Source organism: Lolium rigidum, chromosome 3, assembly GCF_022539505.1.
Source record: "Lolium rigidum isolate FL_2022 chromosome 3, APGP_CSIRO_Lrig_0.1, whole genome shotgun sequence".
NCBI lineage: Eukaryota > Viridiplantae > Streptophyta > Magnoliopsida > Poales > Poaceae > Lolium > Lolium rigidum.
Window position 1 is genome coordinate 349,929,203 of NC_061510.1, and position 13,379 is coordinate 349,942,581.

Consider the following 13,379-nt stretch of genomic DNA (forward strand, 5'->3'; position numbering starts at 1 on the left):
ATGGTGTAGAAAAAAACGGGGATAAGCATGGATCACGTTGCGATCGGGCGTGTCATATCACGAAGCCATGATTGATGATTCGGAGTCGCGGTTCACCTACAGGAGCAGACGTACGTACGCCGGGACCGAAACTAGAGGCGCAGGTTTCGTTTCCATTTTTTCTGGCCCAGATCGCCTGAAAATGCATCCTAGTTTAAAATCTATGTGGCTGTGGCGCACGGTTTCAGTATACTCATTTAGTTATTGATTGTTGAAAATGAAAATGACGGTGCAAGTTGCGACGGGTATCGGTCCTCATTCCTGAATACTCCGACAGTCACTCATAAAAAAAAGTTGAAGAAATACTTAGGAAAAAGATACTCTCTATTTCCTAAAATATGTGACTCAATTTTTTCTAGATATGGATTTATCTAAACACTAAAATGTACTCTAGATACACATAGATAAAATCGAGCTACTTATTTTAAACGGAGAAAGTGTACATTACTTAAACTATCAAAATTAGTTGTCGTAGATTTATCAAAATATGGATGTATATAGAAACATATTTTTACATCCAGGGAATGGATTTTGTACACACACATGGGTGTTGGTGTGTTTCGGAACCGACGGAAACACTCAGACCCATGTGTGTAGGTACAAATCGTATTTCCATTTTGACAAATCTGCGACATCTTTTCAGATAGAAGTAGTGGGAGTAGTATTAATGACTACCCTTCTAATCCATAATTTTTGTTGCAAATTTAGACGCCTTCAGATATATTTTTAAATATATATATCTGAATTTGTGGTAAAAACTATAGAACAAAGGAAGTACCTTAGTTCTAAAATAGTGACTCGGTGTTATCTAGATGGAGATGTACATGAGAACCAACCTGAGGTTGGGTGGTTAGGAGGATGGTTGTATCCCCAGCCCACCAGAGTTCAAACCCCAGGTTTGACATCTGTGAGTCTTATAAAGGTGGAATATTCATTCAGTGGGAGGTGACGTTCCCGTCGACAGCGAGGCGCCTGTGGTGACTTCGTCAATTTCAAGATCCAATCCGCCGGCTCAGTCTTCCGGAGGTGCTCATAGAGATAGGGTGTGCGTGTGTGCGTTCATAGGGGTGAGTGTATACGCGTGTATGTAAGCGTCTGCGTTTGTACTGTGTTTCTCAAAAAAAAAAAGATGGAGATGTACCTAGACGCAATTCAATGTATAGATAGATGCATTTATATCTGAAAAATAGGTTAAGTCCCTTATTTTTCTCACCGCCTTATTTTGAAACTGGGGCAATATTCATTCGGAAAGAAAACCAAGACGAAACCCGCGTTGCCGTAATTCCGCCGCGTGCGCCGGCTCGGAACCGTGGACTCGTGATCGCTGCCGGCTGGCTGAAAGGCTGACTCACCATTTTGTTCTACCTTCCAATCCCCCATTCTCTCTCTCTCTTCTTCCTGCCACTTCCCTTCTCCTCTCCTCCTCCAGGCGAAACATTCCCGATCACCAACCCCTCGGATCCTCCGACCGCCGCGCGGAATCCCCAACCCACCGGGATCCTCCCCTCCCGGCGTCGCGTCTCGGGATCGGCCGGCGGATTCCCCTCGCTCGCATCGCATGGAGCGCGTCTTCTCCGTCGAGGAGATCCCCGACCCGTACTGGGCCCAGCCGTCGCCGCGGGGCCCCGCCGGCGCGCATCCCGGCGGAGAGGGCGCCATGAACCGGTGCCCGTCCGAGTGGTACTTCCAGAAGTTCCTCGAGGAGGCCGTGCTCGACAGCCCCGTCGCCGGCGGCGACAACAACGACAACCCTAGCCCGATGACCGGCACGAGCGGGGCCGCGATTGGCGGGGAGCCCGCGGAGGTCAAGCAACAGCCCGCCGTGCCGGCGCCGGCGGCCGCGGTGGTGGACCCGGTCGAGTACAACGCCATGCTCAAGCAGAAGCTGGAGAAGGACCTCGCCGCCGTCGCCATGTGGAGGGTACGGTCCTTATTACCTCTTATAAGGCCCGCGACCGCCACTCGCTCGCAATGCTACACGCGCGCGATGTTTAGGCATTTAGATCGGGTGGGGGCGATTATAGCTTGGAATGCGAAGCATAGCTGTGTGCGCTTTAGTCGCGTGATGCCGGCTTAATTTGGCGTCTGTTGTCTGTGTGTTTCCAATTTTACAACCAATGAAATTGCCTTATTCTGTATACTCGTGCGAATTAGATGGCCTTTTGACGCCCAACACATTAGTAATTTCATTCTTGTCCATTTTTCTTGCTACCTTTATCGCATTGCAATTCCACTATTTATTGCATCATGTGCACTGTTTTAGTAAAAATAATACTAGTAAGTAAATTCACCTGCATTTTATTTTACCTCTTGTCTAATGGCTTACTGTAATTGTGTTCACTTGTAATACTAGCTCATGTCGATTTCATCTGCAGGCCTCTGCTGCAATGCCTCCTGAACGTTTTGCAGCTAGTTCCTCGTTGCCAATTGCAGATGCTCCACATATAGCCACTATTAATCCCATAGCAGGTACTGATCTACCGCTCACATCTTGGAACTAGTTAGGAAACTGTGTTAAGAATGACAACTACAGATTCAATATTTGCTTGATGATGCTTAGATCTACTTTTTCCCCCCCGACCCTCACAAGCATCGGAATATTCTCTTGAAATGAACAACATTTTTTCTTGGAATCTTATTAAAAACATCTATTTATTGCGTCTCCTGCTAGCAAGTGTTTATGGTTGCCTTAGTCTGGGATGGAGTACTTAATAATATTTTTATCCAAGTAAGAGGGATATTATGTTTTTAATGCTCAAAAGAAATCATCCTGTTTTTTTTCGACTGCACTTCACAATTTAATTACTTGTCGTGTGGTGAAAATATTGGTTCCTTTGGAATCATGCTATGTTGTGTGGTGAAACATACACCAAGAGTATATGCTATGGTTCCTGACATGACATGTATGCCTTTTGGGCACACATATCAGGTAATGTGGTTCCAGTTCAAAACAAGCTAGTTGGTGGTGCAAGTGGGGGGTCGGTTCCACATTTGGTACAAAATGTTGATGCTCCTGTAAAGCAAGCCGCAAGCTCTTCCTCGCGGGAGCAGTCGGATGATGATGATATGGAAGAAGATGAGATTACTGGGAATGCAACCCCTACTGATCAAAGACTACGGAGGAGGTAATCCTTTGTACCTGCTTGTGAGATATGTACATCATTTTTGTCTCATCATACTTGAACACCTTCTCCCCTCAAGTTAGCCACTAGATTTTCCCCCAAGCAATTAGCTCCATCAGTTTTCTACAGTATCATCATTTTGTTTACCTTATTACTATAGCAGAGTAACCTATCTGGTACTGATGTTCTCCAGTAGAATTTTAAAAGGTCTTTCAGAATGGCCTGCTTACAACCTGACTAAAAATGATATCACAGTCAGATACACAGATACACAGCAGACAAGGTGTATAGGGAGCTACCTATGAACAGTGTGAAAATGATGTCAGACTTAGATATATGTATGATTGTGCAAGTTATAATTACATTTATATGGATCTTGTGCACACCCGCATATGCCCTCTTCACTCCTTACCAACATCAAAATATTGAAGTATATATCATGGCATCCTGGTTTGCAGTGCAGTATTTTACTTGTCCTTAATAGTAACTCCTGATGTTCTGCTGGTGCTGGGGTCTTTGTTATGATGTTATTGAGTTTCCACTTCTTTGATATTATGCTAAGTTTCTTGACTGGTTCCAGAAAGCAATCCAATCGGGAATCGGCCAGGCGTTCGAGAAGCAGAAAGGCAGCTCACTTGAATGAGCTAGAAGCACAGGTCTGATAATTTGCATTGTTGTTTCTGGGCTGACAGAGGGTTCTGAAATATTTAGCTAATGAGTTTTTGTTGTGGATGGCTTATTACAGGTATCACAGTTAAGAGTTGAAAACTCCTCACTGATAAGACGACTTGCTGATGTTAATCAGAAGTACAATGGTGCTGCTGTTGACAATAGGGTATTGAAGGCAGATGTGGAAACTTTAAGAGCAAAGGTGCGCTCCTATGTTATATGCTTTTGAACTATACATCAGTTCAAGGCTGGCCATTTAGGCTTTGTTTCAAATGACATGACCACCTCAAACCGCAAAATACACTGTGTTCTGAGCAACCTGACCATGGTGATGCATTAAAAAATTCGCAGGTGAAGATGGCAGAGGACTCGGTGAAGCGGGTGACAGGCATGAGCGCTTTGTTCCCTGCCGCCTCCGACATGTCATCCCTCAGCATGCCCTTCACCGGCTCTCCGTCTGAGGCCACCTCTGATGCTGCCGTCCCAGATGACCTAAACAATTACTTCTCAACAAACAGCGAAGTTGGAGGTCACAACGGATACATGCCTGAGATGGCTTCCTCGACACAGGAGGACGACAATTTCATCAATGGGGCCCTGGTTACCGGCAAGATGGGCAGGCCTGACTCACTGCATCGGGTGGCAAGTCTGGAACACCTCCAGAAGAGGATGTGTGGCGGTCCAGCCTCATCTGGATCGACCTCTTAGGAGGAGACTTCTCCATTGGGTCAGAAAGCCCCAAGAAATGATTATTGGGCAGACATATCTTGGTGGACATTGATAGTCCTGTGTTATATTTGTTTATTGGCTGTTACCTCTAGCGTCCTTGTCTCTTATGTTCTGAAAACACAGCAGATTTAGTAAATTTGGATTGCTGGTTTCATTCACCATATTTCACAGCTCCAGTTGATGCACATTCAGTGTCTTTTCAATAAGCAGTTAAAAGTCTAGCAGACTAAGGTGCAGGGTGGCCTTAGTTGTAATGATCCACTTGTACCACCTCAAACTTAGAAAAATGATAGTATACGATTAATGATCCACTTTGGAGAAATGCCCAAAACCAAGAAATTACATTGCTCAAAACGGCTGAAACATTGAAGGTCCATTACAATATGTTCAGTGATATGCCAACTCGAGTCTAGTGGACTAAGGTGCAAGGTTGGCTGGAGTGCTTATCCTCAAAACAATTCATGTATGAACTTTGTTCACAAGTGAACAATAATCAATGAATGAGGTGTACCTCGTAAGAACATCCTACCTACAAAAGTGCATAAATATATTCATGTATCCATGTGTTACAACAAACGCTTGTGGAACACACAACAAACGCTTGTGACGCACCCGACACCAGAATTCCCATCTCTTCATCACGCAAAACGAATTTGAGACAGGCTCAGGGGTTATGGCAACCGTCAGCAAAAGAAAGCCCATCCAACATCATGGATGAAAAGATTCAAACTATCCTCCTGTTCTATCTTTTTTGGTGATATTCTGTACCTCCCTTACAGAAATAATGCCATGTGATCAGTCTGATCTTGCACGAGTGGAGTTCTTGTGAGAATTCTTGTACAGTGGGAGCAAAGAGCGACTGCCCCGTTTCCTTCTACCGAAGCAACGCCAGTAAAAAAGCCAAAACAATAGCAACAAGGCAATTGGGATTGCCCATCTGCGCAAACAAAAGGTAGCATGTTAGAAAAGAAAGCAGACTGGCGAGGTAGCATACACTATTACATAGTTACATGAAGATGAAAGACTACCTGTCCAAATCGAGAATAGGGCTGTACACAATAGTTTCCCAAGAAGAAACAATGATGTGCCAGGCTGGATTATAGTACAGCGATTCTGCTGACCAGAACATTCTTGTGTATGTTTCCAGGAAGATGAACATCACCCAAGCAGCAATTTCAAGTAGAAGGAACTTGATGACAAAGCGGCCGAGCACGACCATGACCAGAGAGAAGGTCACCAACCAATTGAAGAGCTTGTTATTGTACTCCTTGATGAAAAGAGCACGAGACTTGAGGAGCATCTGAATCAGTATTAAATTGGAGTTTAGTTAGATAAATATCATAACAAGTTTCAAACAACGGAAGCAGCCTACAGATTGATAAGGAATGGCTGTACAGAATAATTTCAATATACAGGAAGGGCTCACTGCTCCCAGATTTTGAAGCATGGCATGTTTAAACTATAATTCAACATGTATGAGCGTTTATATTACAGATGAAAAAGCTGAAGCATGGTCATTTTGGGACGTTTCTCACGTCTTATTGGTTATGCATCTAGTTCATTAGTTCGCATGATTCGTTGGCCATTGAAGGAACCAGTAGGTGCTATAAGGTTGCAAAGATTAGCCTTCCACATAGGGAAATGCTGACAATATAGAAATACCTGAGTCTAGCACCGTAGCAAGTTGAGATGAAATATGATACTAACAATGAATGTGTGGCAGAAAAGAAATCTGTTTTTCTGTGCACATTTGAGCTAGTACAAATAATGAACAAATATGCATAAGTGCTGTTGCCTCCATTATTGAGCAAATGAAAAAAATGGATAGCATGTTAACCGAAATTCCCTCTTCTATCATTATATAAGCTAGCTAAGTTTTTGACTTCTCATGAAAGTATGTGCTGAATAAGAGACAGACCTTTGACATTCTAAGTTCATATCTTTCTTTCGAAGGTCCCACACATTCTGTTACAAATGTCCGATTGCAGTGAAAAAAGCCTGCATTGAACTTTGCCATGGAAGGAAGTTTCAAGACTTGAAGGTGATCCATTTTATCTTCACATTCCGAGAAACGTGCTTCACAAAGTTTTGAGGATTGATACTCATTGGCTAGAAGGAAGTTTCTGTACACCTACAAGGTACACCCTGTAAGTATGTAAATATATTATCTTGAGTGTCAGTTTAGTACAAGGGATGTAAGAAATGGTACAGGAACTGATGAAAAACCTTCATATAAAATGCCTAGTAAAGGTTCAACTACACCACTGGGTTTCACATTACAACATGTTCAAATTCAAATTGAGAATTTCATCACGTGAAGACCATATCAAGGTGCATTTTCTAATTTGGTCTAAAATGCATCAAAACAAGTATACTATTCAGAACTAAGTGCATTTAAATATTCGTTACACAAGAACAGCATGAGTACCACTAACGAACCTTTGTAATCTCTTCGTCAAGCTTGACGAATGACTGACCAGCATGATGCTTACCAAAGTGCTGCTTATTAAAGAGCATTCTGGCTTGATCATTCGCCACCTCATGAATTTTCTGCAGTTTGTCTACTGGTACAGGTAGACCTAAGCCGTCCATTTTTTCCTTATATACATTCAGACAGCGTTCTAGAATGGCCTTGTTGAATATTTCAACAAGAGACCCCGTTGATGGAATCTCTCCTTTGTTCAAAGCCTCAAGTATCTGAAGCATAAAAGAGGAATTACTCTGAAACCTAATTGGTGAGATTTATATCAATATCAGCATCAACTAGTACTTTACCTGCTCCAGAAAGGACACAAATTCCTTTCCATTCAGAGTTTTCCCCTGTACAAATTTAGGTTTTATGATGGATCCAACAACCTGCTTCAATTCCTCTCGTCTTTTTACATATAACGGGTCAAGCTCTTTGTCATCCATTTCGCATAACTTTGTTCTTTGTAAATGAGGCTACAAATATCAATGGCGGCGAGGTGTAAAAAGTAGGGTATCAAAAGCAACCTTTCAGAAACAGTTGCTAAAATCAGTGGAAGGAAGGGTTTGCAACAAGGAATTTAGCATGAATGCACCTGCGGTAAGCTAAAAGCAGTGCTGTTGTTGCCCATAATTGCTAACGAATCTCTAATTTGATTGACCTAGAAACACATCAGAAAAAACCCTGTATCATAGTCTGAATCTCTTTTTTTGTAAGAAAGTGCATACTTCATAAATAACCGTACCTCATCAATATATTTGTCCCCTGAAGAAATAGATACGAAAAACACATATGAGTTGAACTGTGCGTATGAACTTTCTTTTGTAAAATATCATTAAGCTAATAAATAGTTGGCAAGGCTGCTTGAACTAACCACTATCATTAGGCACCCGTTGGAGGGCTTCATTGACCATTTGCTGAACTGATTTTCCTTCTGCTCAAAAAATGAAAGTACACTCAGAGGACATTTGCATGTACTAACATGAGTGGACACAGTTTAAAAGTTTGCCATCATAAAAGTGTGATAAGAAAAATATTCAAAACTTGAGACAGATGGTAATAAAAGGTGCATAACTTTCTTTTGGCACGTGCACAACTCAAGTGACCATTTTGACTAACACTAGCCCTACATCATCTAACACACAGTTGAAATGTTAAAACTTAATTTAATAGGTTAAATACAATATAGTGATACCAAAACAACAGTGACAAATCACCTAAATAAGATCAGAGCATTATATAGTCACAAGCTTCTCGACAGAAAGAACAAAGACGCATTTTTAAGGGGTCAACTATACTTAGATTTTAAAGTCTGACAACAAGTCAAGGAAAACGAGCCATAGGTTCAAATCAAACATTCATTGTCTCATCAATAGGCAAGCTATTCGGATTCTGGAAGGAAATGAATGATATGTGAGCACTCATGGTGCAATAGTTGATGTTCCACGAACTACAGCTAATGGTTTGTTGGACTGATAAATTATGTCTATCGAAGTGGTGTAAGCTATCCTTGGTGAACCCAAGCGTTGACACAGAGACAAAATGGTCATATACTCGCATGTGGTTTATTAAATGCAGTGCAGAACAATAGCCAAAAGTCATATACTAGTTAGGTTCAGCCACTAGCATGAATGTTATAACAGTGTAAACCACCGAAGAGGTATCTTCCTGGGTGAAACACAAGAACGGTTGAGATTAAACGATACCTGTTCAGGATTAGGAGTAGGATGGCTGGGATTAAATGATACCACAATACCTCTTCAGTGGTTTACACTGTTTTGAGATTTGGGGGTCTATGGAAGCATAAGCCATGTTATAAATAATGCTAACAGTAACAACTATTTGAGAAGTAACTTACGCAAGAAATCCCTCTGGATAAGCCAGAGAAGCTTTGCTGGCTCGAAAGCAATATCTCCCCCCTGACGCAATTTAGAAATAAGCAGCTCTGTCAATAGTTACACATGTTCCTAGTATGCTGACATCAAATTATGAAAATTGAGTATTACCTTCACTCTGCTCACCACAAGCAGCAAACAACGTTTTGAGGGGAACTGTCAGTGTTAGAAAAGATTAAATTGCAAATAAGAGATAAACAAACCTTCCATAGAATTCCTCGGCGATATCAACAGCAAATGAGAGCCTCGATATATCAGCCTCACGCACCTGCAATGTGCAACGACACAATAAATAAAATTAACACGAGAGAGAGAGAGAGAGAGAGAGAGAGAGAGAGAGAGAGAGAGAGAGAGAGAGAGAGAGAGAGAGAGAGAGAGAGAGATCACCGTCTCAGGAAGGTTATAGATGAGGACAGAACTTAAGACTGTCGCCAAAGCAAATATCCTGCCCACAGAAAAAAAACCAAAATAGTGACTATCGGTCCTAGAAGAGTAAACACGAAAAATGCACACAGTTCGCATCTAAGCACAAACCTATCGTCATATACATTGGATTTCCCAACACTCTCAAATCCTTCAGTGTCAAGATAAAGGACAGAAACTTTGGTGCCATCAACATCCATCTCAACAGGTGTACCCCAAATCCAAATACCTGCAACAGAAGAACATGAATGTCATAACTTATAAGCTTCGATGAGCAGATTGATAATACCGCTAAAAGAGACAGGTCTGGACAAAAAAACACAACCTTTAGTTTTAGTATCCCGCATATGACCAACTCCAAAACCTGCATGGTTAAGTTCATCATTTTTTCATTAGTCCTGGTATGCAATTCATACAATCAATGGCTTATAATACTAAGAGGAGCAAAGCAGTATCCACCTTTATCACACGATAAGGAGAGAAGTTGGTTGAGGAGAAAAGACTTTCCAGATCTATATGGACCAATGACCTGTGTTGGTCAAATAAAAGGCAGATACTAAGATGGTGCTTTGGTGTCATTTAAAACATACAAAATTGGCAAAGAGTAACAGCTCTTCCAAACTTACACCAACAACAGCTATAGGATTTTCAATCCTTCGAATGGCCTCTAGACCTTCTTGTGACAAGCGGAGTTTAGTGTGGCCATAATCTGGCTCCACGATTGGATACCTGTGTAGGTATACACGGTTAATAGTAAATTGGTAGCCAATTCAATGAAATTCTACTCCTTGAGGAGCATATAAATGAGTGCAGAATGTTCACAGGCATAACGACAAGTGAAGTTGTCTACGTCAGGGTTGTATCTATTTACTAAGAAGCACTCATTTCAGTGATCTCGCTGAACCCTACAATGTGGCTTCTCACTCAATATCGCACACATCGTGGGCGTCCAACGTGTCATCATCTATGAAGAACCGCTATTCGCATAAAAGCAAAAAATGGTCTTCTTGCTAATCAAGCAACATTCAACAGAGATTAACAATCTACTGGATCCCAGTACCTAACGCGTCACTTTGCCAAAATTAATACAGCAGAAAAGTAAACGACAGAAGCAGCAACATCCATCAATCAACTCTAAATCAAGTACAATTTCAGCAAATGAGCCACTGCCCAACCGAACCTCAAATTTCGACGCTGGCTGCTCCAACGATAAACTAGTATTCACTAGTAAAGTGACAAAACATCCCTAGAAAAGCTTGTCCACGTAGTAGAAGTCACAATGTACCAACCACCCATTGTTCCACCACTTGCCACCTAACTCTCTGTATCTAATAAGACTAACCTCCCTTGAATGGATGGATGGCATGACAAACACATGACGAAAACAGGTGTGGTTGAAAATGGAAAGGCATCGAAAGTTAGCATCGTATGAGAATCAATCAACTGAGCACTTCATAGTATTCTTATTAGGACCCCCTTCTTATTATGTGAGGACAGTATCATAGCACCCAGACAATCCACGGCTCCACCAATCAACGCACGCGCACAGAAGAGCGGTCGCAATGCGTGCAGCGCATTGCACGATCCAACGCCCAAAAATCAGTTCGAGACCCCTGAACAGCTCAGGCGCCACAACCGACACCAGCATAGCCAAGGTAGGGAGGCAGAGCAAGGACCGGGGACTCACGCGCGCTCCAGCTCGTCGGGATCGGAGTCTCCCGCGGCGGCCGCCGCGGTGAGCCAGATCAGCGCCACCGCGCAGATCCCCGGCGCCCACCGCCGCCCCATCGATGCCCTGCCTGCCGGCACAGCAGCTCCGCCTCCCGCCCGCCTCAGATCTCAACCCCTACGCGCAAGCACCGCACCCCAATGTGGAGGGGCGGCAATGGCCGGCGGGGGAGCGGGGGGCGCCGCCGGTCACCCGGACACCACACGGCCCCGCGCGGGAACGGGGATCCGGAAATCGGCAGCTAGCGAGCGCGCGCGCGGGATCTGATCCCGGGGCTAGGTGTTTGGGCGAACGGGAGGAGGATTGGGCTCGGGGTTGCTTCGGCGAGAAGGAATCCCGGGGAGGTGGAGACGACGACGACGACGAGGTCGCTGAATCGGGGCGGGGGGGAAGGTGGAAGATTTTCGGGGAGAGGGAGAGGGGTGATGACGCACTCGGACCACGCTCGCTCCCGTAGTTAAGCGGGCATTTGATTTCCGCCCGTTTATATCCCGCGAGTTAATGTCGTTAATCCCGTTATTTAACGCGCGCGACCCTACCTGTCAGCGGGGCTGGGTGATCGACCGACCGACCTCGCGGCGACGGAGACAGGAGAGCGCACGTCGAGCCGGCGGGCCCACGCGGCAGTGGCTGGAAGTACTTGCTAGAGATTCAGGCAGCACGCTTTCCTTTTTTCCAAATAGCATTAAAACATCGAACAATAATAACACATTAACAAAAATAAACATTACAATGAAATCGTTGAGATGTCCTTCGTCTTCAACCTGTCAGCGCCTCAGCGGGTTGATCATGCGTCCGTGTTGATAGCGCGTCGCATAACATTGTTGGTTGTGAACGGATCAAAATGCATAAGTCCTGGAGATGAATAAAAAGGAATAATCGCCAATGAAGCTCCAGGAGATCCCAAAGCCAGAACTCCTCTAGAACCAGCCCACTCCCACAAGCTCCTCGATGTTACTGTTGAGATGGGAGTGAAGCAAGGGAGACTCTATTGGAGAAGATGCCACCACCGCCACCGGAGCGCCACCAAACCAAAACTTAACCCTAAGACCAAAAAAATGGAGTGCCCCCCCCCCCCCCAAAAAACGGAGACCGAGATCCACCCTGCCTCCATGGCCCGAAGGCCACAAAACTGGGGCAGATCAGCGAGCGCCGACGGGAGGCGGCTGGGAACCCGAGTCGCTTATTGATCGCCTGTGTGGAGACGTACCAGTTCGGTACTTCTTAGGCATCACACTTCAAATGATACTACTTCTCAAAATTCAAATTTATAGGTGTTTAAAAAATGAACAGAAAATACGTGAGTGCTCACAATATGCGTGTTTACAATCCTAAAAATTCTCACAACTAAATTTGAAATACACCATGACAAAAAAATCTAACATATTTTTTAGACAAAAGTAGAAATCACTATTTACATATCAATTTTTTTATTTCACTCTATGTATTTCGAATTTGATTATGAAAGCTCCAGAAATTCTAAAGACACATCTTCTAGCGATTTTTTTAAAATAATACACTTTTTATTATTAAATCCAGAAATAATACTCATTTTGCATCTTTTCTAGGAATAATACACCGTCAGGGCCCACGAACCCGAAATTGTAAAATCGGGGTTGAGGAACCCGAAACGGAGGGAATCTGGGGGACAAGGCCAAAGTCGGGATCGTGCTTCCCGAGTCGACGATGTCGGCCACGCGCGGGCGATGTCGGGATGTCTCCTGGCCAGGAGCAGGCCGTGTCGGGGAGAGCCATCCCGAGGTGCTGGATTCCGCGCCCGTGAGCCCAAGTCGGGGTGCCTATCCCCGAAACGCTGCCACATTAAATTCGCCCGAGCGCCGCTGCTGCCTTCAATCTCTTCTTCCTCCTCCTGCTCTCAGTTCATTAGCTCTCTCTCCTTTGCTCTCAGCCCAAGAGCATTTTCTCTCATTTCTGAGCGATTTCTCCAGCCATTTGTTGTAGTTTGACCACCAAATGTTGTAGAATCACCTGATCTATAGATGGGTTAGTTTTTGAGGCGTTTTGGTGGTGGTGATGGTGGAGATGGGGGTGGTGGTGCTGCTGCAGCTGCTGCGTGGTGGAGGAGCTGAGCTGCTGACGGAGGTGTTTGGCACGCTTCAAGGGTAAACCCTAAGTCCTGATATTAGATGGTGTAATCATGCATGTTGCGTTCGTTAGCTTCGCAGATTAGTTACTGAAATATGTACCGGTAGAAAGTATTTATTTAGGACAGTAGGTGCTAGATTTTAGTTATTTCAGAGTGTAGGTGCTAGATTTTTTTGACGAGTCTGTAATTTGTATAGGTG

The 13,379-nt window shown here is 43.9% G+C and overlaps 2 protein-coding genes across 2 annotated transcripts; one reads left to right on the plus strand and one right to left on the minus strand.

Annotated features, from left to right (window-relative positions):
* The first annotated feature begins 1,578 nt into the window (after positions 1-1,578).
* On the plus strand, positions 1,579-4,720 carry LOC124700271 (bZIP transcription factor RISBZ2-like). The gene is made up of 7 exons (XM_047232425.1): positions 1,579-1,960; positions 2,415-2,508; positions 2,969-3,164; positions 3,742-3,817; positions 3,907-4,032; positions 4,182-4,522; positions 4,555-4,720. Exons 1-7 carry the CDS (start codon positions 1,598-1,600, stop codon positions 4,577-4,579), a joined length of 1,221 nt encoding a protein of 406 aa, XP_047088381.1. The 5' UTR covers positions 1,579-1,597; the 3' UTR covers positions 4,580-4,720.
* Positions 4,721-4,879: 159 nt separating this feature from the next.
* On the minus strand, positions 4,880-11,132 carry LOC124704042 (guanylate-binding protein 4-like). The gene is made up of 17 exons (XM_047236281.1): positions 11,032-11,132; positions 9,971-10,073; positions 9,804-9,873; positions 9,670-9,708; positions 9,456-9,573; positions 9,309-9,366; positions 9,125-9,189; positions 9,033-9,039; positions 8,885-8,945; positions 7,901-7,960; positions 7,772-7,791; positions 7,622-7,687; positions 7,335-7,502; positions 6,999-7,256; positions 6,478-6,690; positions 5,588-5,859; positions 4,880-5,496 (listed from the first exon to the last, which is right to left on the minus strand). The coding sequence occupies exons 1-17, from the start codon at positions 11,130-11,132 to the stop codon at positions 5,355-5,357; spliced, it is 1,821 nt and encodes a 606-aa protein (XP_047092237.1). The 3' UTR covers positions 4,880-5,354.
* Between the last annotated feature and the right edge of the window lie 2,247 nt (positions 11,133-13,379).